The sequence below is a fragment of the Rhamphochromis longiceps genome, linkage group LG22 (assembly GCF_057381845.1).
Source record: "Rhamphochromis longiceps isolate RC_006_pf linkage group LG22, R_longiceps_female_GT1.1, whole genome shotgun sequence".
Lineage (NCBI taxonomy): Eukaryota > Metazoa > Chordata > Actinopteri > Cichliformes > Cichlidae > Rhamphochromis > Rhamphochromis longiceps.
The window spans coordinates 5,770,362-5,796,526 of NC_140577.1; the positions used below are offsets into that span (position 1 = coordinate 5,770,362).

Below are 26,165 nucleotides of genomic sequence, written 5' to 3' on the forward strand. Positions count from 1 at the left end.
GTCTTTTAAATCAAATTTTAAGTAAACGTACAAGATTTAGAAATATATTATTATGATTCCTTTATCACTGAGAGTGAGGGAATCTCAGCATTCATGAGTGATTCAATAATTTACAAGAAAACCAGAAACACTAAACTAATATATGTTTGAGTGAAGATGAACATACAAAGGTTTAATTATGATTGTATTGAGACTGCTGTGATGCTTTCATTGTTTCATATTGTTTTTATTGTGTTTTACGTCTCTCCAGGTGGTCACATCTTTGTTAGATCTTCAGAATAATTTAATGCCACCATTATGATGTATATGTTAAACATTTGCCAACTCATTTTCAAACTCCTTTCCATTAAATCTTGACTAATAAGCATCTGCAACTATATTTTAGACTTTAGATCTTTTTAACAGATCTAAAGTCTGTGAACAAGCAACGAATCAACGAATTCAATGAATTCCAGTTTATGGAGAAGAACGAGCTGACACGTCTTCTCTCATGTTCTCTGTAGACATAAAGAAATAAAATAAATGTTAGGATAAATCAAATCCACAAATAACATATTTACAGTTTCATTAAGATCTAAAATTCTGATTCAATCGAGTATTTACTTCATATGTTTCTGAATGGAATTAACACATTTGTTTTCATTTTGTTAAATCATTTCATGAAACGTTATTTTGAAAGCGTCTTTCTCTTATATGATGTAAAGTTATACTAAAGCACTTTTTTTTGGATATATTTAAAAAGGAGATTTTACTACAGCCACTATTTTACATAAGTTTTAAAAGAAAGCTAAAACATGAGACACAAATATGAAGTAACTCACTGTGTGCAGAGCTGTTTGTGGTTTAGTCTTGAGGAAGCATTTGCTCCTTGACTTCACGGTTCTCTACAGCTGTAGGTCAGAAACACAATGTTAGTCCACATCCTGCTCTCATCTGTCACTTTTACAACAATCGAACACAACAGGAAAAAGACTGTTTGGATTAGAGTACAGAAACCCTTTTTAATTTAGTGTAGACAAGAGATTAGAGAAAAGGGACAAAGTTTAACTTACGAGATGGTGGACGTTTGCCTGAAATAAAAAAGAAAAAATACATCATGTTAGTAATTTGTTGTAAATGTTAACACATTTTTTTTCATGTATTGTACAAGGCATGAAACATAATTTCATGTTTTCATTTTGTAATCTGGACAAAAGCATTAATTTAATGTGTAAAATTAAAAACATAGACACTGGGCTTACTCACTAATGTGTTTATAGATATATTCTGACTTTTCCCACAAAATGTGCTCATGTTAAATTTATAAGTAAAGCGACTGAAGGTAGAGAACGTACACATTTCTAATGCAGGTAAAGGTGTACCTCAGGATGTGTTTGTTTGGCAGATTTGATGGTTAAGAAAAGAGAAATAATGTTTGGGTTTCAATAACTGAGTTGGTGGTTATTTTGTTCCCTGACACAAACTGTAGCTCAGGTGTAAAAAAACAAAACAAAAACAAAAAACAAACAAAACACAAAGACAGAAAGAAAAATGATGCAGAAAAAGTAAATAACAGACAAGAAGAAAAAGTGAAGTAACTGGACAAAAATCTACAAGTGCAGAGAAATGAAGGGGCAAGTTATGAAACACAACAAGCATGATTAATGAATATCGTTGTAATATATTGAGGATTTGAAAGAGTCTGATCATCCTGCTGGCAGAGAAAGTGTTAAAATACTTAAATATTAATCTGAGGACTCAGCTTACACTGCTTTTGGTTGTTACCTGTTTAGTCCTGTGTGCATTGTTTGTTTTCTTTTGAAAACTGTTAATAATGACTTCAATTAAGTCATATTACTCTTACTATCATTATTATTGTTTGCACTATGTCATCATTGTTGTTGCATTATACAAGAAACATCCAGGAAGTTTGTTTCTCACCTGTCCTCTTTTTGTAAATAATGAATGCGATCACAGCGATGGCAGCAACAACAACCACAGCAACAACAACAGTGATGATCAGGGAGAAGGAATTTCCTGTGGATCACAGAACAAACAAAAGGTGAGAACAAAAAGTTTCCAATCAGATAACAATCATGTACAAGAGCTTCGTTTATGGTCACTACATGTTTGTCTCACTAATGTTTGTTTTCATTCCAACAGTAAAAGTTCTGCCATTAAATAAAATTTCAATACATTGCCAAAAAATTTGAACATATGTTTCAAAATATACATTTTCCCCCATTTACTATTTAATCTTCTAAAACTGTCCATTAGTCAGATAATCAGTGGCCACACATGAACATGTTTTATATTCATCAATGTTCAGCAAGGAAAAAATGTGGTGGAAAAACACAACTTGGTCTAAACTGATTTAGGTCTTAAAATTATTCTGACAGAAGCTGACAGAAAGAATATCAAAGCAAACAAACTTTCTCATCCAACATGAACCACAGGGTATTGCAGTAATTCAAGTGTGTGTTTCCCATGTTCATCACTCATCTGATCCTGATTCCAAACTCACCTTCATTGGTCTTGATCACTGCTTTGTCCAGTTTGGTGGCGATGTCCTCGTTCACACCAGAGAGCTGAAACACACATCTGTATCTGTGCCAGTCTTCAGGTTTGACTGATGAGAGATCCAGGTCAACACTCATCTGGAAGGTCCCGTCATTGTTGGTGAGAATCTCTCCTTTGTTCACACCCTCATGAAGCTCCACTCCATCTTTTTTCCAGACCATCTCGACTCTGTTAGGATAGAAACCTGTAGTGTGGCAGGTGACTGGAGAGGAGGAAGACTTCTGGAGAAGAGACACTTTGGGGAGATCTGTGGAGTAAAGACAAACAGTTCATTCTTTCTGTATTATTACTATTACTTGTATTTGAGCTGGAGGGGTGCATAGTGCAGACGAGACGTGAAGAAAAGAGCGCGGACAAGGTGGAGTGGATGGAGACGAGCAAGAGTGGAAAGGAAGGTTTACAAGATGGCAGTGAGACCTGCTGTGATTTAATATCTGAGGATGGTGGCACTGAGACAAATACAGGAGACAGAACTGATGATATTAAAATTATCATAAGGAGTGAGAAGGATTAGAAATGAGTATATCAGAGCTAAAACTGTGGAAGATGATCTGCTATGATGACCAACAACCAACAAGATTATTATTATTATTAATGGATTGGATTTATATAGCGCTTTTCAAGGCACCCAAAGCGCTTTACAATGCCACTATTCATTCACTCTCGCATTCACACACTGATGGAAGCAGCTACAGTTGTAGCCACAGCTGCCCTGGGGCAGACTGACAGAAGCGAGGCTGCCATATCGCGCCATCGGCCCCTCTGGCCAACACCAGTAGGCAAGTAGGGTAAAGTGTCTTGCCCAAGGACACAACGACCAGGACAGAGAGCCCAGGGATCGAACCGGCGACCTTCTGGTTACAGATGCGATTCCCAACCCCCTGAGCCACGGTCGCCCATTACTATTATTATTAAAACCATACCAATTTCTTTTGATGTGATGTAGTTTATAAAATTATATTAAATTTAAAAAATGTGTCAAAAGGCCACGCAAAGTGCAATTATATTAACCCTTTCACATTAGGGGTCACTACAGTGGACAACTATTCAAAGGCTGTTTTCTTGTATTTGTGTCAGTGATGATGGTAAACTTGCACATAAACCACTACATTGAACACTGATGTGTCACTCCATAGGCAGGGTTACAGTTGTTATAGTTGTTACATAAATTGTTATACTGTTATAAAATATTTTTAAAATATATATATATATATATATATATATATATATATATATATATATATATATATATATATATATATATATATATATATATATATATATATATAGTCAAATTCATAAGTCAAAATGTTTGTTGTACAACTAAGTGGACATGTAAAAATACTCTTTAAAAATGAAAAGTACTTGAAAAATCTTTTTTTCATGCCTTATGATGAATAAAAATACTCAAGAAAAAAAAGCCCTGATTGAGGTTTTCATAATTCATGCATGAAAAGGTTAATTTAATATCATATTAAGTAATAAACTGAGACATATAACTTTTGGTTAACAATCTAATTCTGGTCATAGATTTTACCTGTTTTCATCAGAGAGCTCCTCCCATAGGTCACATACTTCTTCAGTGACTCAGGACAAATCTGGGTGAGGTAGTACTTATACAGAGCCATTATAGCTCTGTTATTTCCCCACTTCATCTGTGTCATGACAGCCTGTTGTTTTGGAGCGACCCATGTCGCTGTCTTCAGGTCAAAGCTTATGAAGTCCTCTCCATCATAACCTTCTTGGTGATATCCGTTCACTTCACCTGTTTCTTCATCCCATTCACAGCCGCACATCTGCTGGTAAATGTGAACACCTGACAGAAACACAGAGACAAAGACTGCAGTGAACCAGAGAGGCTGCACTAAAGTCTTATACTGACACAGAGACGTGATCAACATATAGAGGATCTACATTTATGGCTGTTTTTGTCTCAGTGGAAGATTTTAAAAACAAATCATCATTAACAATGTAGATTTTACAGAAAGACACTGGGAAAAAACAGAATTCATTTTCTCCCGTTAGCACATCTACGTCCTGCCTGCAGAGATATCACTGCACAGTTTATCTATGCTGCTGTAGGTGGAGCAACTTCCTGTGAGCTGCAGGATCAGACAAACACACTAAGCTGGATCCTGAGCAGCCGACACAGATCCTGATTCTGGATTTAAATTTACATCCTCTGAAACTCTGCAGCCGTCATCAGTCCAACAAAATCCTCCAACAAAAAAAAAACTAAACACCAGACTGTCCTGAGGTTTTTCTAGAGGTGTCTCTGTTTAATATGATCATGTGACATTAATCTAATCTGGAGTTCTACTTACAGCATTTCAGGCTCCAGCAAATGCTTCATGTCATCATTGTTGACTATGCAAGAAATAATTTTTGATAAATCAGTTAATTTCTTGTGCTGTGACCTGACAAAAAGGTGAAAAAGGTTCCTCTAAGATTTTACAACCATGTTGTCAAATTTATTACATTTACTAAGAGCAGAGGACTGAAACAATAACTCCGACTTTGAATTTGACTCCATGCTGGGACACTTTGGTGTTTTTCAGCGCTGTGACCAGATCAGATTTTGCACTAAAAATATTAAAACATTCACATTAATGATATTATTGGATGTGTAGCACAGAGATCTGTGGGTGTCTTTCAGTAGGAACCTGAGTGCCACTGATGCTGTGATGAGAGCCGACAGTCTACAGGTGAGAGCGACACGAGGAGTCATTCCTGCTTTTATAACATCGCTGCTCTCAAAGCCAACAGAAACGCCTCGGTGCATCATCACAGGTATTTTCTTTATATGAACATGTGGAGTTACACACCACACTTTTCCAGCCTGTTTGGTTAATAAATTATATTACTATTATTATATTACTATATAATTGCTAATCAATAAATCAGGACGCTGTGAATGTCCATGGAAATCTCGCAAAAACACCTCCTTATAGGCGGCAACAAAGTGAATGTGGGATGAGCTGGTGTTGTCTTTACTCCTTTCATGTTTTTGTTGAAAGTCCAGGCAAGTATATACATGTTAAATGACAAGATATACGTGTTCAAATGGCGTCAATTAACTCACAACTATATGACAATTCTTCATAACTAAACAATAAGAACAAGTAGTCTGATGTCCTGTGATCATTATGAAGCTATAATTTGAAATACAATAACACGTTAAGTTTTTGTACAAAGTATCAGTATCGGATCAGTATTGTTGATACCACCCTGAATATTACATCACTAGTCACTGAGCGCTGGAAAAAGCAGCTCAGTGACCCGCCCAGAACGCTGTTATTTTCCTCCGCTTTCTGGAAATTTCTTGCTAAATTTTACGGCGTCCTGATTTAACGACACCACCTTAATAATCAACCTTCAGCCAGTTTATGGGAAAAATAAGACATTTTAACACTTTACTTTCCTTGATTATATTTTCAGGTTGTTGTTTATTAGTAAAAAAAAAACAACATTAAATTTTAAATCTGGGACCAAAAATATTAAACATAGGCTGAAACTCATATTTACTGTCTTATTTTTAAATAAATAAAGAATAAATAAAAATCAGTGTAAAATTTAGAGAAACTGTTAGCTGTTAAACGTCTGTCTGTTAGTTTGTGTTTCTTATTTTTGGTCAATCTACTTCTCACCAAACTGTTGTCCTATTGAAGTAAAACTAAAAGTTAAATATTTATTTATTTTCCACAGAGTAGCTTTGAGTTTGTCACCGATTTATTTATGGAACCTCTGCTAATGAAAGATAATCCTGAAAACATTTCCTCATGAAAATGGGCTGAATGTTTTATTTTCATGCATTTAGTTAAATTCATTCATAAAGAGGCCGTGGACAGTGAACGGGCCTTTGAGCTGTCTCTACTTTCAGCCTGTTACAAAGTCAACCCTGCTTGATTCTACTGTTTTGTATTAAATATAACATTATTATTATTATTATTATTATTATTATTATTATTATTATTATTATTATTATTATTATTATTATGTGTTTAATGGAATCTGGAAAAACTGCTGTCAAAACTGTGACATCACAGCACATTTAACATCTCAGCTAGATGATAAATTATTTCATCCTAAGATGCTGTTGATGGTGTCTGACATATTTTCTTTTTCTATAATTTATTACAACATGTGATTATTTGTGAGGGTCGTCTGAACTGAGACACGGAGCGACTTCCTGTGAGCTGCAGGAACAGACAAACACACTAAGATGGATCCTGAGCAGCAGACACAGATCCTGATCCTGGGTTTAAGTTTCCATCCTCTGAAACTCTGCAGCCTCCTATCGTTCTAACAAAAATCGTATAACTGCGGGAAAACTACACACCGGACTGTCCTGAGGTCTTTCTAGAAGCTTCCACTGAAGGAGAGTTTCAGTCCAGGATTGTTTTTATTAAAAGTCAAATAGTGGTTCACAATAATTGTAAAACAAACACACTTCAGACTGATTATTTAGATCCTGCTGATTTTCTGGAGATTATTTTCTGAATAATCGATTATTAAGAAATTGCAGCAAAAACAACCATCAAGGTTTCAGAGGTAAAAAATCCTAAATATAAACCGAAAACTTCAAATATCATGAATTTATCTTTATTATTTGATTATTTTGATCAACTAAACAGTTAAATTATGCCAGTTCATACAAACATGATCATTAAAGCTGTTTGGATTAAATGAAAGTTTCCCAGACTGTAGTTCTACATTTATTATGAATTATTATGTTAATAATTTTAATCTGTAATCTGAATGAAACATTTAATGTGTGCAAACCTGTTTACTACTGTAAACAAAACACACTGAAAACATTAACAGCAAATATCAGTAAAAATGAAACATGAACAAACCTCCAGTTTGGTTGAAGCGCTGCTTTGCAATCTCAATGTTGGCTTTGAACCACTGCTGGTCACCCCTCCTTTTTGCAGTCTGACTCTCCCAGTACTGCTGATCTATGTTGCTGGCAAACCAGTCCTGTTTGGGCACAGCTTTCTCCGTGTTGCTGTCATAATAATCAACCTGAACATCATCAACCATCCCAACAACCACAAACTCTGGGAAGTTTGGGACTTGAGAGGACGCAGTGTAGAAATACTTCAGCGAGTGGGTCACTGTAAGAAACAGTTAATGTTGTGAGATCTCAGGAACACAGATTTATAAATCTGGTTATTTTTTAAATAACACAATAAGAAAAACTACAGCACATTAAGGACATCCTGTAATAATCCTGCTGTCCCTTCAAAAAACACAAAATAGATTTATGAATAGATATTCAGTGTTTAATGTCATTTTTCTGATCTTCTTTTCTTCAAAACTTCAAATTCTAGTTTGAACCTGATTATTCACAGAAAGTTTTAAAACGGTTGTTTATCCTTCATCCATCCATCCATCCATCTTCATCCGCTTTATCCGAGGCCAGGTCGCGGGGGCAGCAGCCTAAGCAAAGAGGCCCAGACCTCCCTCTCCCCAGCCACCTCCTCCAGCTTATCCGGGGGAACACCAAGGCCTTCCCAGGCCAGCCGAGAGATATAATCTCTCCAGCGTGTCCTGGGTCTGCCCCGGGGCCTCCTCCCGGTGGGACATGCCTGGAACACCTCACCCAGGAGCCGCCCAGGGGGCATTCTTGTCAGATGCCCGAACCACCTCAGCTGGCTCCTTTCGATGTGGAGCAGCAGCTGCTCTACTCTGAGCCCCTCCCGGATGGCCGAACTTCTCACCCTATCTCTAAGGGAGAGGCCAGCCACCCTTCGGAGGAAGCTCATTTCTGCCGCTTGTATCCGCGATCTCGTTCTTTCGGTCACTACCCACAGCTCGTGGCCATAGGTGAGGGTAGGGACGTAGATCGACCGGTAAATTGAGAGCTTCGCTTTTACACTCAGCTCCCTCTTTGTCTGTTTATCCTTCAGTTTAGTTTAATTCAGTTTTCATGATTGATGGTTTGAACGCATTATAGGTTTTAATTTAACTATATTTTTATTTTGTTTTCATTGTTAAACAAAATACATATTCTTTTTAATCTGTTTTGCTTTTGTTACGCAGCATGACCTCTGAAGTGAGTTGTTCTCTTTTGCATTTCAATTTTTGATTACAGATTATATGAATTGATTGAAGCATATCGATGCTTCTTCTTTGTTTATATTATTTTTATAGATTTTTTAAAGCTTAAAATTGTTACAGAAAGTTTTACTTCCCATATCTTTGCAGCTTCTTATTGATCATTCAGCAGTGATAACAAAATTAGTTCATGATGGTATGTGTAGTGTACTCACACTTTACATACATAAACTATCTGATATTATGAAGTAATAATGATTTAATTTGCATCTCAATTCAGTTCAATTGAATTCTATTTTATTTTATTTATCCACGTCACAACAAAAGTCACCTCATTGCGCTGTTAATTAAGCAATAACACCAGAAAAACAGTGAACTTCATATCCGGGTGTAACTACTCGTTAGTTACGACATGTGGCTCTTCATATATTGAACAAATAATTTTTAAATAATAATAAAATAAAAATAATATTTATAAAGATACTTAAATGAACTTTAGTTAACTTTAATGAGCAGCTGTTGTGTGAAAATGTTTTAAACCTTCATGAAAATTAAAATAGTACTTAGTTTTTAAAATAAACGTTTTAATTACTGTCACCAGATTATCATCAGACCTCCTCACTGATGTTTTATTTGTTGGACTGTTTGGAGAGACAGCAGAGTCACAACGCTTAAAAATGCATCACGAACGGTTTAAACCCGGAAATCATCAAATAGTTTGGGACATACTATGGGCAGAAATCTGTGCCATCAGAAACTGAATTTGAATAAGTTAAATTTGAATTTGAATTGCTCAGATTGAATCTGAATTGTAACTTGAATAAATGCTTTTGAAAACTGAATTTGAATTAGTCTAATTTGAAATTGAATTTATGGTTTGAAAATGATCATCACTAAATTGAAATTTAATTTTATATTTTGAAAATGAATTGATTTGCTTTGAAACTGCATTTTATCCTTTAAAAATTCAGCTCTTGAATAATTTCAGTTTCACTTCTCACCATTCAGTTTCAGTTCTACAATTCAATTTCAGTTCCAAAATTCAGTTTTTGGAACTTACATCCGGTTCCGGTTCAAGCGCAGATTAATAGAACTACGTTTTACTAGCGGACCGAAAGTGCTACTGACGGGAATGTACAGCATCTTGAGCTGAATTAAGACTTCAGAAGTCATTCGTCATGTCGAATGACCAGCGGATAAACTCTCAGGTTGGTAATAAATGTATTACATGTATAAGAACAAGCGTCATGTTAACAAATGATAGCCGTAAGGTAACTTTTATGCTTATTGTAGCTGTTAGCTAAAAACGCTAATTTAGCGTAGTTTGCCCTGGATTCAGCTTTGACAAACAAATATGATCGACTGTTCCTAGTAGAATTCCAAAGTTGTCATCTTGGACCCTCTCAGAGTACCCCCTCTGTATGCTTGCAGAGACCCCTACAGTAGGGAAACATGCAAAGCGGTGTCCAAACCTTTGTATTTTAGCTTTATTTATGTCTTACACAGCATCCCAACTCTTTGGCTAACTTAATAACTTTAGCTAAAGTGAATAGTTAGTCTAATTCATTAGTGTAACATTACTGGATCACCTCTGTTTGAAGTGATATAATATGATATACAACTATCACTGTGTTTAACTACCATAATAATTCTTAGGGTACTGAGTGCATGCTTAATTAGATTTTGTTTTTTAAAGCATACTGCTCCATTACTATATTTCACAGGCTGAAGTTGTCGGGTCACCTCCTAAATCGACCATCTTTTACAGGTGTTTTGTGCCAGAAATGGAGTGTCCACTGAAGACTGAAGATACTGAATGTCTACGCCTTGCTATTGATCCCTTTTGTGCCTTCATCTAGACAAGAGACATTAACTTAACCACTCTCATATGCTCTGTACCTACATCACCTTCCCTGACAGTTGTAGCTTGGCTCATCTGAGGGTGAAATTATAAGAATGTGTTATTTTGCAAAGTGCTCTCTAGGGTTCCTAAATAAAATATGGCATTGAGGTCATTTCTTTTGAATTAATCCCTCCTTCTGAAATATAAGAACCTCTCCTGGTTTTAATAGCACTTTGGATTTCCTTACTTTCTGTTCCACTTCCAAACCCAAATAGATGCTGACAAGCTGACACAGTAACATGGAAGAGGGAAAGACGTTGGAAAGGACTACTAAAAATAAACCCAATGCCTAACAATGAAAAATGTAAAATAAGAACAATAATAATAATAAAGATAAAAGATGAAGTAACACGTTTTTAGTTTATTCCAAATGATCATCCAGATGTCTGTGACATGTGATGACAAACACCATAATGGAAGGCCTTAGTCATCACATGCTTAAACTCATCATATATTTTTGCATATGCTGAACAGGCAGTCAGACATGCTGTAACTGTGGGGTAGAAAACTGCATGAACACTATACAGCAGGAGTCTCAAACTCCAGTCCTCGAGGGCATGGAAAAGTTGCATGACACTGGCCCTTGAAGACTGGAGTTTGAGGCCCCTGTCATATGGAATATGACAGGTGTGGCTGAACTGCATGAAGACTCTGAAGTTTCTCTTCTCTTCTGGCAGGACAGGAATGTGGCCTTGTCCTGTGAGCCACTGTAAGGATGTACTTAGAGTAGAACTGGACTGTCACCGGCCTCAGGCTCTTCACCCTTTTCAAAGACAAAGCATTCATTTAGATAAAATATTAGATATTGTTTACCTGTAAATGCACAAAGTAAATTTTGAAATGTAATTAGTGTCAAGAGTGAACAAGCACTGATAGTGTAATCTACAGCTGTGGCCAAACGTTTAGAGAATGAGAAGTGTTGTTTGCTTATTTACAAAGTTTGCTGTTTCAGTGATAGTTGTATATCATATTATATCACTTCAAACAGAGGTGATCCAGTAATGCTGCACTAATGAATTAGACTAACTATTCACGTTAGCTAAAGTTATTAAGTTAGCTAAAGAGTTGGGATGCTGTGTAAGACATAAATAAAGCTAAAATACAAAGGTTTGGACACTGTTTTGCATGTTTCCCTACTGTAGGGGTCTCTGCAAGCATACAGAGGGGGTACTCTGAGAGGGTCCAAGATGACAACTTTGGAATTCTACTAGGAACAGTCGATCATATTTGTTGTCAAAGCTGAATCCAGGGCAAACTACGCTAAATTAGCGTTTTTAGCTAACAGCTACAATAAGCATAAAAGTTACCTTACGGCTATCATTTGTTAACATGATGCTTGTTCTTATACATGTAATACATTTATTACCAACCTGAGAGTTCATCCGCTGGTCATTCGACATGACGAATGAGTTCTGAAGTCTTAATTCAGCTCAAGATGCTGTACATTCCCGTCAGTAGCACTTTCGGTCCGCTAGTAAAACGTAGTTCTATTAATCTGCGCTTGAACCGGAACCGGATGTAAGTTCCAAATGTAATGGGGAAGGCTTTAGGACCCAGGGGACTCAATGGAGGGCATAAAAGAGGGAGTAGTAACAGGTGCTGATGATTCCCACTGACAAGCGGCTGTGAGTAATGGATGCGTGAGTAGGTGAAGAGCCGAGAAGTTTAATTGCCTACGACGCAAACTGTGGTTTTAAACCTCTAGATGAGGTTCAAGGTACAGGCTGTTTGTCTTTTAGTGTCCTTTCTTAAATTTTGTTGAAATGTATTTGATGTTTATTATAATTTATGTTTTAGTAGTGATTTCTGTTGAAGAAAAGGCCAAGACAAATCAGGTGTGCAGCAAATACAGTTGCCTACTCGAGGTATGTTAATTTAATAAATTTGACATTAAAAAAAAGGGGAAAAAGTCTATTATGCATTATAATTTAACTTATATTGTATTCCCTCCTGTAGGGCAGGCTGCACATGCCCTCCTTCTCTGTGTGGTTGTGTTTTTGTTTGATTTTAGCAGGGTCACCGTTTTTAATTATTTTCGTTGTTTTATCCCGGGTTTTGTTTATTTTTATTGGGTTGGCGCAATACTAAGCGGGCAACGTGCAATCCCTGAGTGGGGCTCATACCTTGGGGGAATGAGGATTTTTAGAGGTGCTCTGTGTGTGGGTTTGCTGTGATTAAGGTTTATTAAGAGTGCTTTTGTATTACCACCGTTATTGCCTGAGCTAACACTTAGTGCATGCTATAAGTGTTCGGTTGGGCCTGTATATGTTTGAGGTGGAATTGTCTCTTTTAGAGTGATGAGCACCTGGGACCGCCAAGGAGGAACAAACCCTCAGGTGATAGTCGCGTTGCTGTCTGGTTGCACCAGTACTACCTCTTTTTGTTGTAGTGATGTTTTAGGTTTTTTTTTCTTTTTCTTAAAACTTTGGTGTCTTGTTATATGAATAAAATTTTGAACATCTTTTACTGATATTGACCCTCTGGTCCCGTTTATTCTGGACTCGGTCCTGTGAGAGTTTTGGGCCTGGAAGTTCGTACCAGTCATAGTAGAGGCCCACAGCGGTTACTTGGTGGCTTACGCCACGCTACATTAATTGGCGTTGTCGACAGAATCTAGGTCATATCAGTTACGGTGTTTGGTTTTTATTTTGAGGGTGGCCCTGCTTACTTTAGGAAGAATATTAAAGGAGAGGAGGAAAAACAGTGACATCTTCTACGGAGGGGAAGCCAACGCTTGGACCGCTGCGGGGATAATAGACCTCCGTCGCCGACCTTATGGATGACGTACAGGCCCTCTTGGAGCAGCTGCAACAGCTAAAAGCAGCAAACGAACAGTTGAGAGACCAATTACAGGAACGCTCTCCTGTGACTGGCCAAGTGCCAGACCCAGTGCCAGGTCCATCTACTGTGCCCTCAAATATGAATCCAATAAATGAAGCTTCCAATGTTTGTTACGTTTATGCACCTCGGGAGCGTAAATGCCCAAGGTTTACCGGTAAATTGTCAGTGGACTTGTTGACGGTCGACCAGTGGGTTGAAGAAGTACGCAGGTGCCTGGAGATTCGTCCTATGTCAAGAGTAGCACAAGTGATGTTTGTGATGGACCATCTTGATGGCAGTGCTAAATCTGAGGTCTGTTTTCATTCGTGTATCAGCAGAGATACTCCTGACAAGATTTTTGATATTTTAGTTGAGAACTATAGCTGCACTCAGTCATATGTAGCTGCCCAGCTACAGTTCTTCCAGCGCACCCAGCGAGAAGGGGAATCTCTGCGAGATTACTCTCATGCTCTTAAATCTTTAATGGACATTGTAAGCTGTAAGACACCAGGTGGTATTCCAAATTCTGATATATTGTTAAGAGATCAGTTTACTGAACATGTCCATGATGATATGCTGCGTAGAGAGCTGAAACAGCGGGTCCTCCAAACACCAGACCTGTCCTTTCTTGCCCTACGCAGTATTGCCCTTAAGTGGGCTGATGTAGGTAGGCAGGGAGGGAAAACTAGGCCCCGAGCCCATTCCTGTGATACGAATTGCCAGGTAGTAGAGGGAGTTAATGCAGAGATGCATGCAGTCACCCTTGGGTCTAATGATGACATTCTACAGATAAAAGAGTGCCTTCGTAAACAACAGGCTCAATTGGATACGCTTATGAAGCAGATGTCTGTCCATTTCTCACAGCCGTCTCAGACTGACCTCCCCTCGATCTCTCCCACCACTGGGCCTTTTCGTTTCCAGGCAGATGGAAAGCCAATTTGCCATCGGTGTGGTAGGGCTGGTCGTATTGCCAGGTTCTGTAGGGTAAAACATCTAGCCACAAAGAACAGTGGTGGGTCTCATGCTGATGCTCTGGTGCAGAGAGCCAGGCAGGGTTTATAGGCTCAGCTGAAGCTGTTATGGGAGATCCCTCTCGCTTAATTGGAAATTGTCCAGTGGTGGAAATAGAAATGGGGGGTGTTATAGTTCCCTGTCTTTTGGATACTGGGTCCATGGTCACCACTATTCAAGAGAGTTTCTTTGAGAAGCACTTTAGGCCGCAGGGGGTGGGGCACTTAAAGAAATGCCAATGGTTACGCCTCAGGGCAGCTAATGGGTCGAAAATCCCCTATATAGGCTACATGGAGCTTGATGTGACTGTTTTTGGCGGCATCCTGACAAAAATGGGCGTGTTAGTGGTGGAGGACCCTCGAGATGGTAGCGTTCAGCAGCCACAGAGTGTGCCTGGTCTCTTGGGCATGAATATCATTAGCCGTTGTTACCACCTACTCTCGGAACAGTTCGGCCCTCGTCTGTTTGAATCCCCTGCCCTTGAAAATGCCAGTAAGACGTGGAAAGAGACACTTCATAAGTGTCAGCGCATTGAGGCTCTGAATACATCCGGGTATTTAGGTAAAGCAAAAGTCTATGGTCGAGCTGTTTGTGTCCCTGCTGGGTCGTTGAAATGGATACGCACTAGTTGCCCCTCTGCTGCTAATATTAATTTTCCATCTGTGCTCCTGGAGCCTATAGCGACGGGTAATCCCTTGCCGGGGGGCATTTTGGTTTCTCCGGCCCTCATTTCTGTTGAACAAGGTGTGGTTGACATTCTGGTGGTTAATGTGGGAACTGAGGATGTTTGGTTACCGCCTTGTACACAACTAGGCGAGTTGCATCTGGTTGACCCCCCATCATCTGGGAACCCTGTCGTTATCGCAGAGTCTGATGACCCCACGCTGCCGATAACGATGCATGAAGTGACCGTACAGGCGCATCCGCACTTTGATGTTTCTGAGCTCTCATGGCCTACTTTGTCCAATGAACAGTTCCAACAAGGAGTGTCACTTTTGCAGAAGCATTGTTCAGTTTTTAGTTATGGGGAGGGAGATTTAGGATGTACCACATTGGTGGAACATGAGATCCCTTTAATGGACAATGCCCCAGTGCGACAGCGGTATCGTAGGCTCCCACCCTCTCAGTATGAACAAGTGAAAGCTCATATTAAAGATTTGTTGGATCGGGGAGTAGTGCGTTTAAGCAGTAGCCCTTATTCTTCCCCAATTGTGGTGGTTTTCAAGAAAAACGGAGAGATCAGGCTGTGTGTTGATTACCGTTTGCTTAATGCCAAGACACGGAAAGATGCTTATCCCTTACCCCGTATTGAGGAGTCATTAGATGCCCTGACGGGAGCACAGTGGTTCTCTACATTGGACCTTGCAAGTGGGTATAGTCAAGTACCAGTGGCCGAGAAGGACAAAGCCAAGACTGCTTTCTGTACCCCTTTTGGGTTGTTTGAATTCAATCGAATGCCATTTGGGCTTTGTAATGCCCCTAGCACCTTTCAGAGGCTAATGGAGCGGATTTTTGGGGACCAATGTTTCCAGTCCCTTTTATTGTACCTGGATGATATCGTGGTGTTTTCATCCTCCTTTGAGCAGCATTTGGAGCGTCTTGACTTGGTCTTAACGCGGCTGAAAGAGCACAATCTAAAGTTGAAGCTGGAGAAGTGTCACTTTTTCCAGCCAGAGGTTCAATACCTCGGGCATGTGATATCGGCTTCTGGGGTGGCGACCGACCCCTCTAAGATTAGTGCAGTGGCTGGGTGGGCACGACCGACTACTTGTATAGAGCTACAGTCATTTTTGGGATTTGCCTCATACTACCGGCGGTTTGTGGAAGGTTTTGCCAAGAATGCTGCCCCGCTTCACCGGCTGGTGGGCGAGCTGGGAGGTACCAAGAAGAAACGTAGAGGTGGTACCAGTGGGCCAATGGGTCACCTTTGGAGTGAGGAATGTGAGAATGCATTCCAAACATTAAAAAGGCTGCTGGTTAGTGCCCCAGTATTGGCTTATGCTGACTTTGCTAAACCTTTCGTCCTTGAGATAGATGCCAGTCAGGCAGGGTTAGGGGCAGTACTATCCCAGGAGCAAGAAGGGAAGAGACGGCCAGTTGCTTTTGCTAGCCGGGGCCTGCGACCTAGTGAAAGGAATATGTCCAATTACAGCTCTAGAAAGTTGGAATTTTTGGCTCTAAAATGGGCTGTCACTCAAAAATTTCGTGAGTACTTGTTGGGAAATGAGTTTGTCGTGTTCACAGATAACAATCCTCTCAGTTATTTGCAGACTGCTAAATTGGGAGCTGTAGAGCAGCGATGGGCCTCAGAGCTAGCGGTGTTTAATTTTGAGATTAAATACAGGCCAGGTCCCAGCAACCGCAATGCTGATGCGTTATCACGGCAACTACACCCACAGAGTCCATCTGGCCTGCTTCCAGGGTTGAAGATCCCACAGGAAGTGCAAGACCAGACAGATGTGGGGCAGCTGGGAAATGCTGTTGCCGCTACGTGTAGGGCCATAGGTGCATTTCCATCTCGACCTAAAGCTGACTTAATATCCCTTCAAGCTGCTGACCCGGTAATTGGCCCTTTCTCACAGTATTGGGAAAGTGGGAGGCGGCCTACCAAGCAGGAAATGGGAAATGTAAGTAAGGGAGTGAAAAAGTTGGTGCAACAGTGGCCCAGAATCAAGTTGAAGGAAGGTGTCTTGTATCGTCAAGTTCAGACACCTGGTAATGGCAAAGTTTTGTTTCAACTGTTGCTACCCCAGTGCTTGCAAATAGAGGTCTTGAGAAGTTTACATGATGATCATGGGCATCAAGGCATTGGACGTACTACCAGCCTGGACATTGAGAAATATTGTCAGGAGTGCGATCGTTGTGTCTTGGCAAAGGCTGTACAACCAAAGGTTCGCACATTCAGGGGGGGGTTGGTGGCCGCTAAACCCCTGGAAGTCATTGCCATTGATTTCAGTGTTTTGGACAAGTCTAGTGATGGGCGTGAGAATGTACTTGTGGTCACTGACGTATTTTCGAAGTTCTCTCAAGCATACCCTACAGTAGATCAACGGGCAAGTACAGTGGCACGGGTATTAACTGAAAAATGGTTTTATATCTATGGGGTCCCTAAGCGTATCCATAGTGATCAAGGAAAGAGCTTTGAGGGAGATTTGCTGAAACGTCTGTGTCACCTGTATGGCATAGACAAAAGCAGGACCACGCCATATCACCCTGAAGGCAATGGACAATGCAAGAGATTTAACAGAACACTCCATGATCTGTTGCGCACACTCCCTCCTGATAAGAAAAGAAAGTGGCCGCAATACTTGCCACAGGTATTGTATGCTTACAATACCACAGAACATCAGTCTACCGGTTTTTCACCGTATGAGCTTATGTTCGGTCAGAAGCCCCAGTTGCCTGTTGACTTCTTACTGGGGGCTTCCCAGTCGGAATCAATGTCTAGATCTGCGCAGGAGTGGGTGGAGGAGCATAAACAACGTCTAAGCTCAGTTTATGTGCATGCGAAAGAACAACTCCAACAAGCTGCAGAGAGGAGAAACAAACATTTTCAGCCCACAGTGACTTCCCTTCTCCCCCCAGGTACTTTGGTTTATCGGAAAAGTCACCCTTTAGGCCGCCATAAGATCCATGATGCCTGGGATTCTACGGTGTATGTTGCTGTGCAGAGTATGGACAAAGAAGGCAGGGTTTACAAAATACGCCCTAGAGATCAGGCAGGTCCTGACAAAAACTTAAATCGGGCAGAGTTGAGAGTAATACCCTTGGGTACTGTAGCACCTGCTCCAGACCAATATCCCCTCGCTGACCCAGGGCTGGTAGTTGAGTCACCCCAGCAATTAATATGTTTTTAATTGCTGTTTTTCCGGTGACGTCATCCCAACGCATGGCAGCCTAACGAGTAGCGCTCTCTCATATATAATTCGTTCACCCCGCGAAGTGTCAAAATTATTACCAATTTTTGATAGATAGTAGAGTTACAAGCGGGGTGAACATGGGGAAAAGAGACAAACAGAAAAGCTCAGCAGAAGAACGTGTAAACGAAGGGCCTACGGCAGCGGCATCGCCATCTCGACATGAAGTTAATGCTAGGGCCAACATGGATGAAGGCTCGGGCTTGACCATGATACTGGAAGAATTACGGGACTTTCGAAGAGAGTTCCAAGAATTTAAATCCGACTTGGTCAGAGCCAATAACAGGATAACCGAAGCAGAAACCCGCATTGCAAAGTTGGAAGACCGGGTCCAAAACGCGGAACAGGTGATGCTAAAGATGCTAAAAATTATCAACGAGCAAGAAAACAAAATTGTGGATCAGGAAAGCCGGGCTCGGCGAAAGAATCTGAGGCTGTATAATGTCCCCGAAGGAGTGGAGGGGCCTTCGATGCCAGTTTTTGTGGAAAAAGTATTGACGGAATGCCTCGACCTCCCGTAGGGGCACAGAGTTCGGTATCGAGAGATCACACCGGGCCCTGGGAGCAGTGAGGAACCGAGAAGGAACCCCACGTTCGATATTGATTTGTTTTGCACGTTATAACACCAAGGAAGAAGTTTTGCGTAAAGCGTGGGCCAAGAGGACTGTTCTGTTGAACGGCCAGTGAATATACTTTGATCAGGATTACGCACCAGCTATTCTGCGAAAACGTAAAGACTACGCTGAAGCTAAAAGAGCTCTGAAACAACAGAACATAAGGTTCCAGACTCCCTATCCTGCTAAATTGAGGGTCTTCTATCAAGAGGGAACCGTGCTTTATGCGACGGCGGAGGAAGCAACCGCGGACATGCGGACAAGGGGATTCCAGATCGCTAAAGTTGCCCCGAAGCAGACCTTAACGGAACAGCTGTCAAATTTGACGTGGGCGAAGACTGGAAAGTCGCAGCGGTGTGACTCGGAGGGACATAGAGAAAGTCCCAATTGTGAGCAGCTTCAGCTATCTAGAAGGTGCTCCCCCTCTACGACAGGAGATTAATGGAGATATATTGTGCTGCCGAAACGGGTGAGATAACAAATACTTTTCCCTTATTAGATGATTAAGATTGCTAGAGAGACTGTGGAGAAATGCACCTTAAAGGAGCTATCAGGGGCCCTTGCCCTCCAGCCAGGGGAGGTTTCCCCCTGTTTATGGAATTTACGTACCAGGGTCTGTTAGGACTGACCCCAACCTTGGAATCACATATTATTTTTGTTTTTTTTGTCTTGTTTTGTTTTTTCTTTGTCCGATTGTGGTTGTTTATTGTTCGGGTTTTTAGAGGGAGTTTACCAGTTGATAAATTAATTAAGTCTGGATATTTTATTTCGGATAAATGAGCACTAGAGGAATCAAGGTTATATCCTTTAATGTGAATGGGCTCACGAATCCCATTAAACGAAGTCGAATCTTGACTAATGAAGAAAGATCGAGCGCAGATAGAGACACACTTGAATAATAATGAACATGAAAAACTTAGGAGGATGGGTTTTACAAATATGTTCTCCTCAGCGTATGAATCAGGCCGCAGACGGGGCGTGGTAATCTTGATTTCCAGGGCACTGAACTTTGAAAAGTCATTTGAACTTAAAGATAAGGATGGGAGATTTATACTGGTACGGGGAACAGTTGATGGTAATCAGGTTACCCTAATGAATGTGTACGCCCCACCAGGAAGTGACCTAAGTTTTTTTTTAAGTACATTGTTAACATAATGGTGACAGAAACTCAAGGCCCTTTAATTTGCGGCGGTGATCTGAATATACGCCTACAGCCAGACCTAGACAGCTCTAAAAGAAAGAAGCCGGGATCGAGTACATTATATAAAAGAATCTCAGCATTGTTTGATGAGGTGGGTTTAATAGATGTATGGAGAAATTGCTTTCCTACAAGGAGGGATTACTCTCATTTTTCAGCCCCACACTCACTCTACACGAGGATAGATTATTTTTTAATGTTTGGAAGAGATAGGGATAAAATCTTAACATGCGAGATGGGCTTGATAGATATAAGTGATCATGCACCGCTGTACCTAACGATTGATATGAATGTACACCCCAAAGTTTCAATTTGGAGATTGAATTCATCCCTGCTTAAAGATGTAGAATTTAGGAAAGTAATAAAGGCAGAGCTCAAAGACTATCTTGAAATTAATGATAATGGGGAGGTGTTACCCCCGATACTATGGGATGCATTAAAAGCTGTTATGAGGGGGAAGATTATAGCCTTTGCCTCCTTCCAAAAAAAGCAAGAGAGAAAAAAATGGAAGATTTACAAGCGATTCAAAAACAATTAGAAAGTGAGCACAAACATAAGCCTTCAGCGGGCACCTTGCAGAAATTAACAATGATTAGAAATGAAATAAATACGCAGAGTATACAAACGATAAAGAGAAAATTGTTATATTTGAAACAGAAACATTATGATGGAGGATCGCAATCAATGAAAATTTTAGCATGGAAACTTAAGAAGAAGATAGCGGAGAATACTGTAACTAAAATCAAACACCCAGAGACGGGGAATATAATGACTCATCCTTGCAAGATACAGAACGCCTTTGAATCATTTTATAAAACATTATATGCGGGAGTCCCAGGGGGGGCTGAACACGAAATGGACAACTTCCTGAACCCTTTATGCCTACCAAGCTTTAACGAGGAACAAAATAAAACGATGATAGCGGAGGTGACGGAAGCTGAACTTATGAATGCCATCAATAGGCTGAAATCAAATAAGTCACCAGGCTCCGATGGTTATACCGCGGAGTGGTATCGGGAATTCAAACAGGACTTGATCCCTACACTACTTACTACTTTTAACTGGGTGTTAAAAACAGCGCAAATTCCACCGAGTTGGAAGGAGGCAATTATTTCGGCTATTCCGAAAGAAGGGAAAGACAAAATGGAGTGTGGCTCATATAGACCTATTTCTGTCCTTAACATAGATTATAGATTGTTTACTTCGATAATGGCCAGGAGAATGGAAGAATTTTTACCTGACTTGATTAGCAATGATCAAACGGGGTTTATAAGACGACGACAGACCCAGGATAATATACGTAGAACTCTTCATGTAATACATCAGATACAGACATCTAAGAGTACAGCCATGCTTATGAGCATTGATGCAGAAAAAGCCTTTGATTCTGTAAATTGGGACTTTTTATATAAAGTCTTGGATAAATTCGGCTTACACAAGGGAATTGTTAATACTGTGAGGGCACTATACACTAACCCCACCGCAAGAATTAAAGTTAATGGTTCTCTTTCAAATAGCTTTGTTCTGCAGAGAGGAAATAAACAAGGCTGTGCTTGGTCCCCGCTCCTGTTTGCATTGTACTTAGAACCCTTGGCACAATCAATTAGACAAAATAAAGACATTAAGGGGATCACTGTTGCAGGACAGGAACACAAGCTCGCTTGTTATGCGGACGACATATTGATTTATTTAGATCAGCCCACTAACTCCTTGCCTTCGCTGATGAATCTGTGTCAAAAATTTGGGAAACTCTCTGGATATAAAATTAATATGTCTAAAACTCAAATTCTCAGCTATAACTATAACCCCCCAGCTCACATGGTTGTTCAATATCCAATGAATTGGCAAGCACAATCATTGAAATATCTATGAGTTGTTATTCCCAAGGATTTAACTAAACTATCTGAGGAGAATTTTGGTTCTCTACAAAGGAGAATAGTGGGTGATATTAGGCGATGGAACATGATCCCCTTTCTTTCTTTACACTCACGAGTTGAATCTATTAAAATGAACATCTTGCCAAGAATATTATATTTATTCCAAACACTACCAATATCCATTGATCCAAGTCGTTTCAATGAATGGGATAAAATAATATCGCGGTTTATATGGGGGGGGAAGCGGCCGAGGGTTTGTTTTAAAACTTTACAATTACATAAGAAGGTGGGAGGATGGGGATTGCCATCACTAAAAGATTATTATCGGGCTGCTCAGTTGAAGACGGTGGTTAATTGGTGTGATACAAGCTACCAAGCACACTGGAAGACTATAGAGGAGAATATGTTTTCCTCCCCAATACAAGCTCTCCTGATGGATTCGAATATTCGAAAATATATTGACAAGATTCACAACCCCTGGGTGTCGTGCACACTTAATATATGGAGAAAAGTCGTGAAAGAATTCAAACTTGAACAGGATTTGGCTTTATTCAAATGGTATGCATATGATTCTGACTTTGCCCCGAATAAAGTGGACTCACGTTTCAAAAGTTGGCCTGCTAAAGGGTTATCTACATTTGATAGTTTGATAAAGGATGGGAATCTTATTAGTTTTGACATGCTGAAACAGAGACACAATCTAGAAAAACAGGATTTTTATCGATACTTGCAAATAAGACACTATATAAAGACAACAATCGGTCAGATGTCAAACACTAATGTGGAACTGGTAACTTTATTTAGACAGGCGTACAGTGGGGATGTTGATACAAGACTCATTTGTTTTTGGTACAATTTTTTTATAAATAAGCTTCCACACTCAACAGATTATGTGAAGATGCTATGGGAAAAGGAGGGAGGGATGTGTATTTCTAGAGATGAATGGACTCTGATGTGGGAATGGCAATGGAGGAGTACTTCCTCCAAAAGCTGGAGGGAGTTCGGATGGAAAACTCTGATAAGGTTTTTTATCACTCCATGTCAAAAGGCTCACTATGATGGGAATCCTCCCGTGTGCTGGAGAAACTGTGGACACCAACGAGCACATCACACCCATATTATGTGGGACTGTCCTGCGCTATGGACTTACTGGAAAGACATTCATGGTATATTACAAGGCATTTTTAACTGTACATTCCCTCAGGATATGAAGACAATTTTTTTTGGCTGTATACCGCAGAACTGGTCCAAAAATGACATATGTCTGTTAAGAGCTTTATTGGTTGCAAGTAAGAAATGTATAACCAAGAAATGGTCCTCGCAAGACATACCGACCTTGTCATTATGGTGGGAAATTACGTTAGAGATATATAGGATGGAGGAAGTAACAGCTCATGTTAATGACAGGATGGCCGGGTTCCATTTGTGTTGGGATAAGTGGGTCCAATATGTCAATACTCATAAACCGAATTTTCTCTTTAAAGCTTGAAACCACCAATTTAGTTAATTGCTCTCTCCCGACAGAGTTTTCTCCTTTTATTATATATATATAATTTCCCCCCCCCCTTTTTTTTTCTCTTTCTTCCTTCTCGTTTTGTTTTGTTTTTCTCTTGTAAACTGTGTTAATTAATGCCTGTAATCACCTTTGTGAAGTAATATTGTAGAAATAAAGAATAGTAAAAAAAAAAATAATAAAATTAATATCGGATATACCAGATGATGACAGTGAGGTGGGTGGAGTTGTACTCGCCATGGTTCCAAACCCACCCAGAGATCAGCTACCCTTGGTATCGGTTTCAGAGCCTCTTGGTAAAACTAGGAGTCTAGGCTTAAGCAACTTGAACCCTGTAACCATAGTTCCAGAACAGCCAAGGGAAAGTGGGATTGATAATAGGGAGAATGTTCCAGAGCAGGACCCGGGAAGAGTTCAGGAGCGGCCTAAAAGAAATACAGCAGGAAAGCATTCTAACCCCTTTAATCTCCCGCGGTCAGTAAATTCGACGGCTGCTTTTCTCACTGGCGATTCACAGAGCTCCCCTGTCCATAATGGTTTGCCCCAAAATGTATTTAGGCCCTGGCAGTAAGTGGTCGCCGGGACGGTGACCTTTCAAAACGAGGGCAATTGTAATGGGGAAGGCTTTAGGACCCAGGGGACTCAATGGAGGGCATAAAAGAGGGAGTAGTAACAGGTGCTGATGATTCCCACTGACAAGCGGCTGTGAGTAATGGATGCGTGAGTAGGTGAAGAGCCGAGAAGTTTAATTGCCTACGACGCAAACTGTGGTTTTAAACCTCTAGATGAGGTTCAAGGTACAGGCTGTTTGTCTTTTAGTGTCCTTTCTTAAATTTTGTTGAAATGTATTTGATGTTTATTATAATTTATGTTTTAGTAGTGATTTCTGTTGAAGAAAAGGCCAAGACAAATCAGGTGTGCAGCAAATACAGTTGCCTACTCGAGGTATGTTAATTTAATAAATTTGACATTTTAAAAAAAAAAAAAAGGAAAAAAGTCTATTATGCATTATAATTTAACTTATATTGTATTCCCTCCTGTAGGGCAGGCTGCACATGTGAACTTGTCACTGTTTTTTCCTCCTTCTCTGTGTGGTTGTGTTTTTGTTTGATTTTAGCAGGGTCACCGTTTTTAATTATTTTCGTTGTTTTATCCCGGGTTTTATTTATTTTTATTGGGTTGGCGCAATACTAAGCGGGCAACGTGCAATCCCTGAGTGGGGCTCATACCTTGGGGGAATGAGGATTTTTAGAGGTGCTCTGTGTGTGGGTTTGCCGTGATTAAGGTTTATTAAGAGTGCTTTTGTATTACCACCGTTATTGCCTGAGCTAACACTTAGTGCATGCTATAAGTGTTCGGTTGGGCCTGTATATGTTTGAGGTGGAATTGTCTCTTTTAGAGTGATGAGCACCTGGGACCGCCAAGGAGGAACAAACCCTCAGGTGATAGTCGCGTTGCTGTCTGGTTGCACCAATACTACCTCTTTTTGTTGTAGTGATGTTTTAGGTTTTTTTTCTTTTTCTTAAAACTTTGGTGTCTTGTTATATGAATAAAATTTTGAACATCTTTTACTGATATTGACCCTCTGGTCCCGTTTATTCTGGACTCGGTCCTGTGAGAGTTTTGGGCCTGGAAGTTCGTACCAGTCATAGTAGAGGCCCACAGCGGTTACTTGGTGGCTTACGCCACGCTACACAAAAAACTGAATTTTGGAACTGAAATTGAATTGTAGAACTGAAACTGAATGGTGAGAAGTGAAACTGAAATTATTCAAGAGCTGAATTTTTAAAGGATAAAATGCAGTTTCAAAGCAAATCAATTCATTTTCAAAATATAAAATTCAATTTTAATTTAGTGATGATCATTTTCAAACCATAAATTCAATTTCAAATTAGACTAATTCAAATTCAGTTTTCAAAAGCATTTTTTCAAGTTACAATTCAGATTCAATCTGAGCAATTCAAATTCAAATTTAACTTATTCAAATTCAGTTTCTGATGGCACAGATTTCTGCCCATAATATGTCGCCTTGTTTTAATCTTTGCCTTCATCTAAACTTTAATGTTTATTATTAGGTATTGAAAAGATAAACAGACGATTTAATTATCTGTATAATATAATCGATTGTTTCTAAACATTGACATTTTCTACTAGGATCCATTACAACTAAATGTTTAGCGTACAGGAACTTTCTGGGGAGCAAACAGTCCGTCCATTTGTCTTTCAAATTCCATAAATCTGACATAGAAAAAGACAAAAATATAACAGTCAAACTGACCTGCCGCTGCCCCCTGTATTCCCAGGAGAAGAAAGAAGATGAAGGCTTTCATCTTCTTTCTTCTTTCTTCATTGTGACCATAAACATCCAAACCTTTAACAGACTTTATGCGTTTGCTTGTCCAGAAAAAGCTAAAATGGAGAACCAGGAGAAACGTCACCATTAGCCTCGATCAGAGCCAAAAGGGATTTACTCTGAGAGTAAACGTCACTGAAATCAACGAAACTGAAAGTAAAATATCTTCATATGAACCAGTTTATCACGAAAGGAAGGTTAGTTTCATCTGGTCTTTATAAATTTTTATGTTATGACAGGTTTAGTTCATGTTATGCTGGGTATACACTGTATTTATTTAATTTATTTTCTATTCAGTGGATAAAACCTTCTTAAGTTTCTCAGTGGAGTGATTTGTATT

General features: G+C 39.8%; 2 protein-coding genes across 4 annotated transcripts in view; both read right to left on the minus strand.

Annotated features, from left to right (window-relative positions):
* Positions 1-362: 362 nt before the first annotated feature.
* LOC146643230 (class I histocompatibility antigen, F10 alpha chain-like) lies at positions 363-25,913 on the minus strand. 3 transcript variants are annotated; one of them, XM_085396632.1, is made up of 8 exons: positions 25,751-25,913; positions 7,416-7,676; positions 4,097-4,375; positions 2,504-2,806; positions 1,921-2,016; positions 1,053-1,070; positions 822-890; positions 363-497 (listed from the first exon to the last, which is right to left on the minus strand). In XM_085396632.1, exons 1-7 carry the CDS (start codon positions 25,911-25,913, stop codon positions 844-846), a joined length of 1,167 nt encoding a protein of 388 aa, XP_085252758.1. In that variant the 3' UTR covers positions 363-497; positions 822-843. The 3 variants fall into 3 exon arrangements, with proteins under 3 accessions (XP_085252758.1, XP_085252760.1, XP_085252759.1); XM_085396634.1 differs by having other exon boundaries at positions 822-867; positions 1,039-1,070; XM_085396633.1 differs by lacking the exon at positions 1,053-1,070 and having other exon boundaries at positions 822-892; positions 1,905-2,016.
* The window catches only part of LOC146643229 (class I histocompatibility antigen, F10 alpha chain-like), a 63,260-nt gene continuing 37,457 nt past the window's right edge, over positions 363-26,165 (minus strand). Inside the window, exon 8 of the mRNA XM_085396617.1 lies at positions 363-497. The gene's annotated coding sequence lies outside the window, so the exon portion shown is untranslated. The remainder of the gene's footprint in view (positions 498-26,165) is intronic.

Coding starts and splice junctions, on each gene's coding strand:
- LOC146643230 (XM_085396632.1), bottom strand. CDS start 25,913: ATGGTGACGTTTCTCCTGGTTCTCCATTTTAGCTTTTTCTGGACAAGC. Junction 7,677..25,750: donor AATACAGGGGGCAGCGGCAG/GTCAGTTTGACT, acceptor TGTTTCTTACAG/TGACCCACTCGCTGAAGTAT. Junction 2,017..2,503: donor AGTGATCAAGACCAATGAAG/GTGAGTTTGGAA, acceptor TGTGATCCACAG/GAAATTCCTTCTCCCTGATC.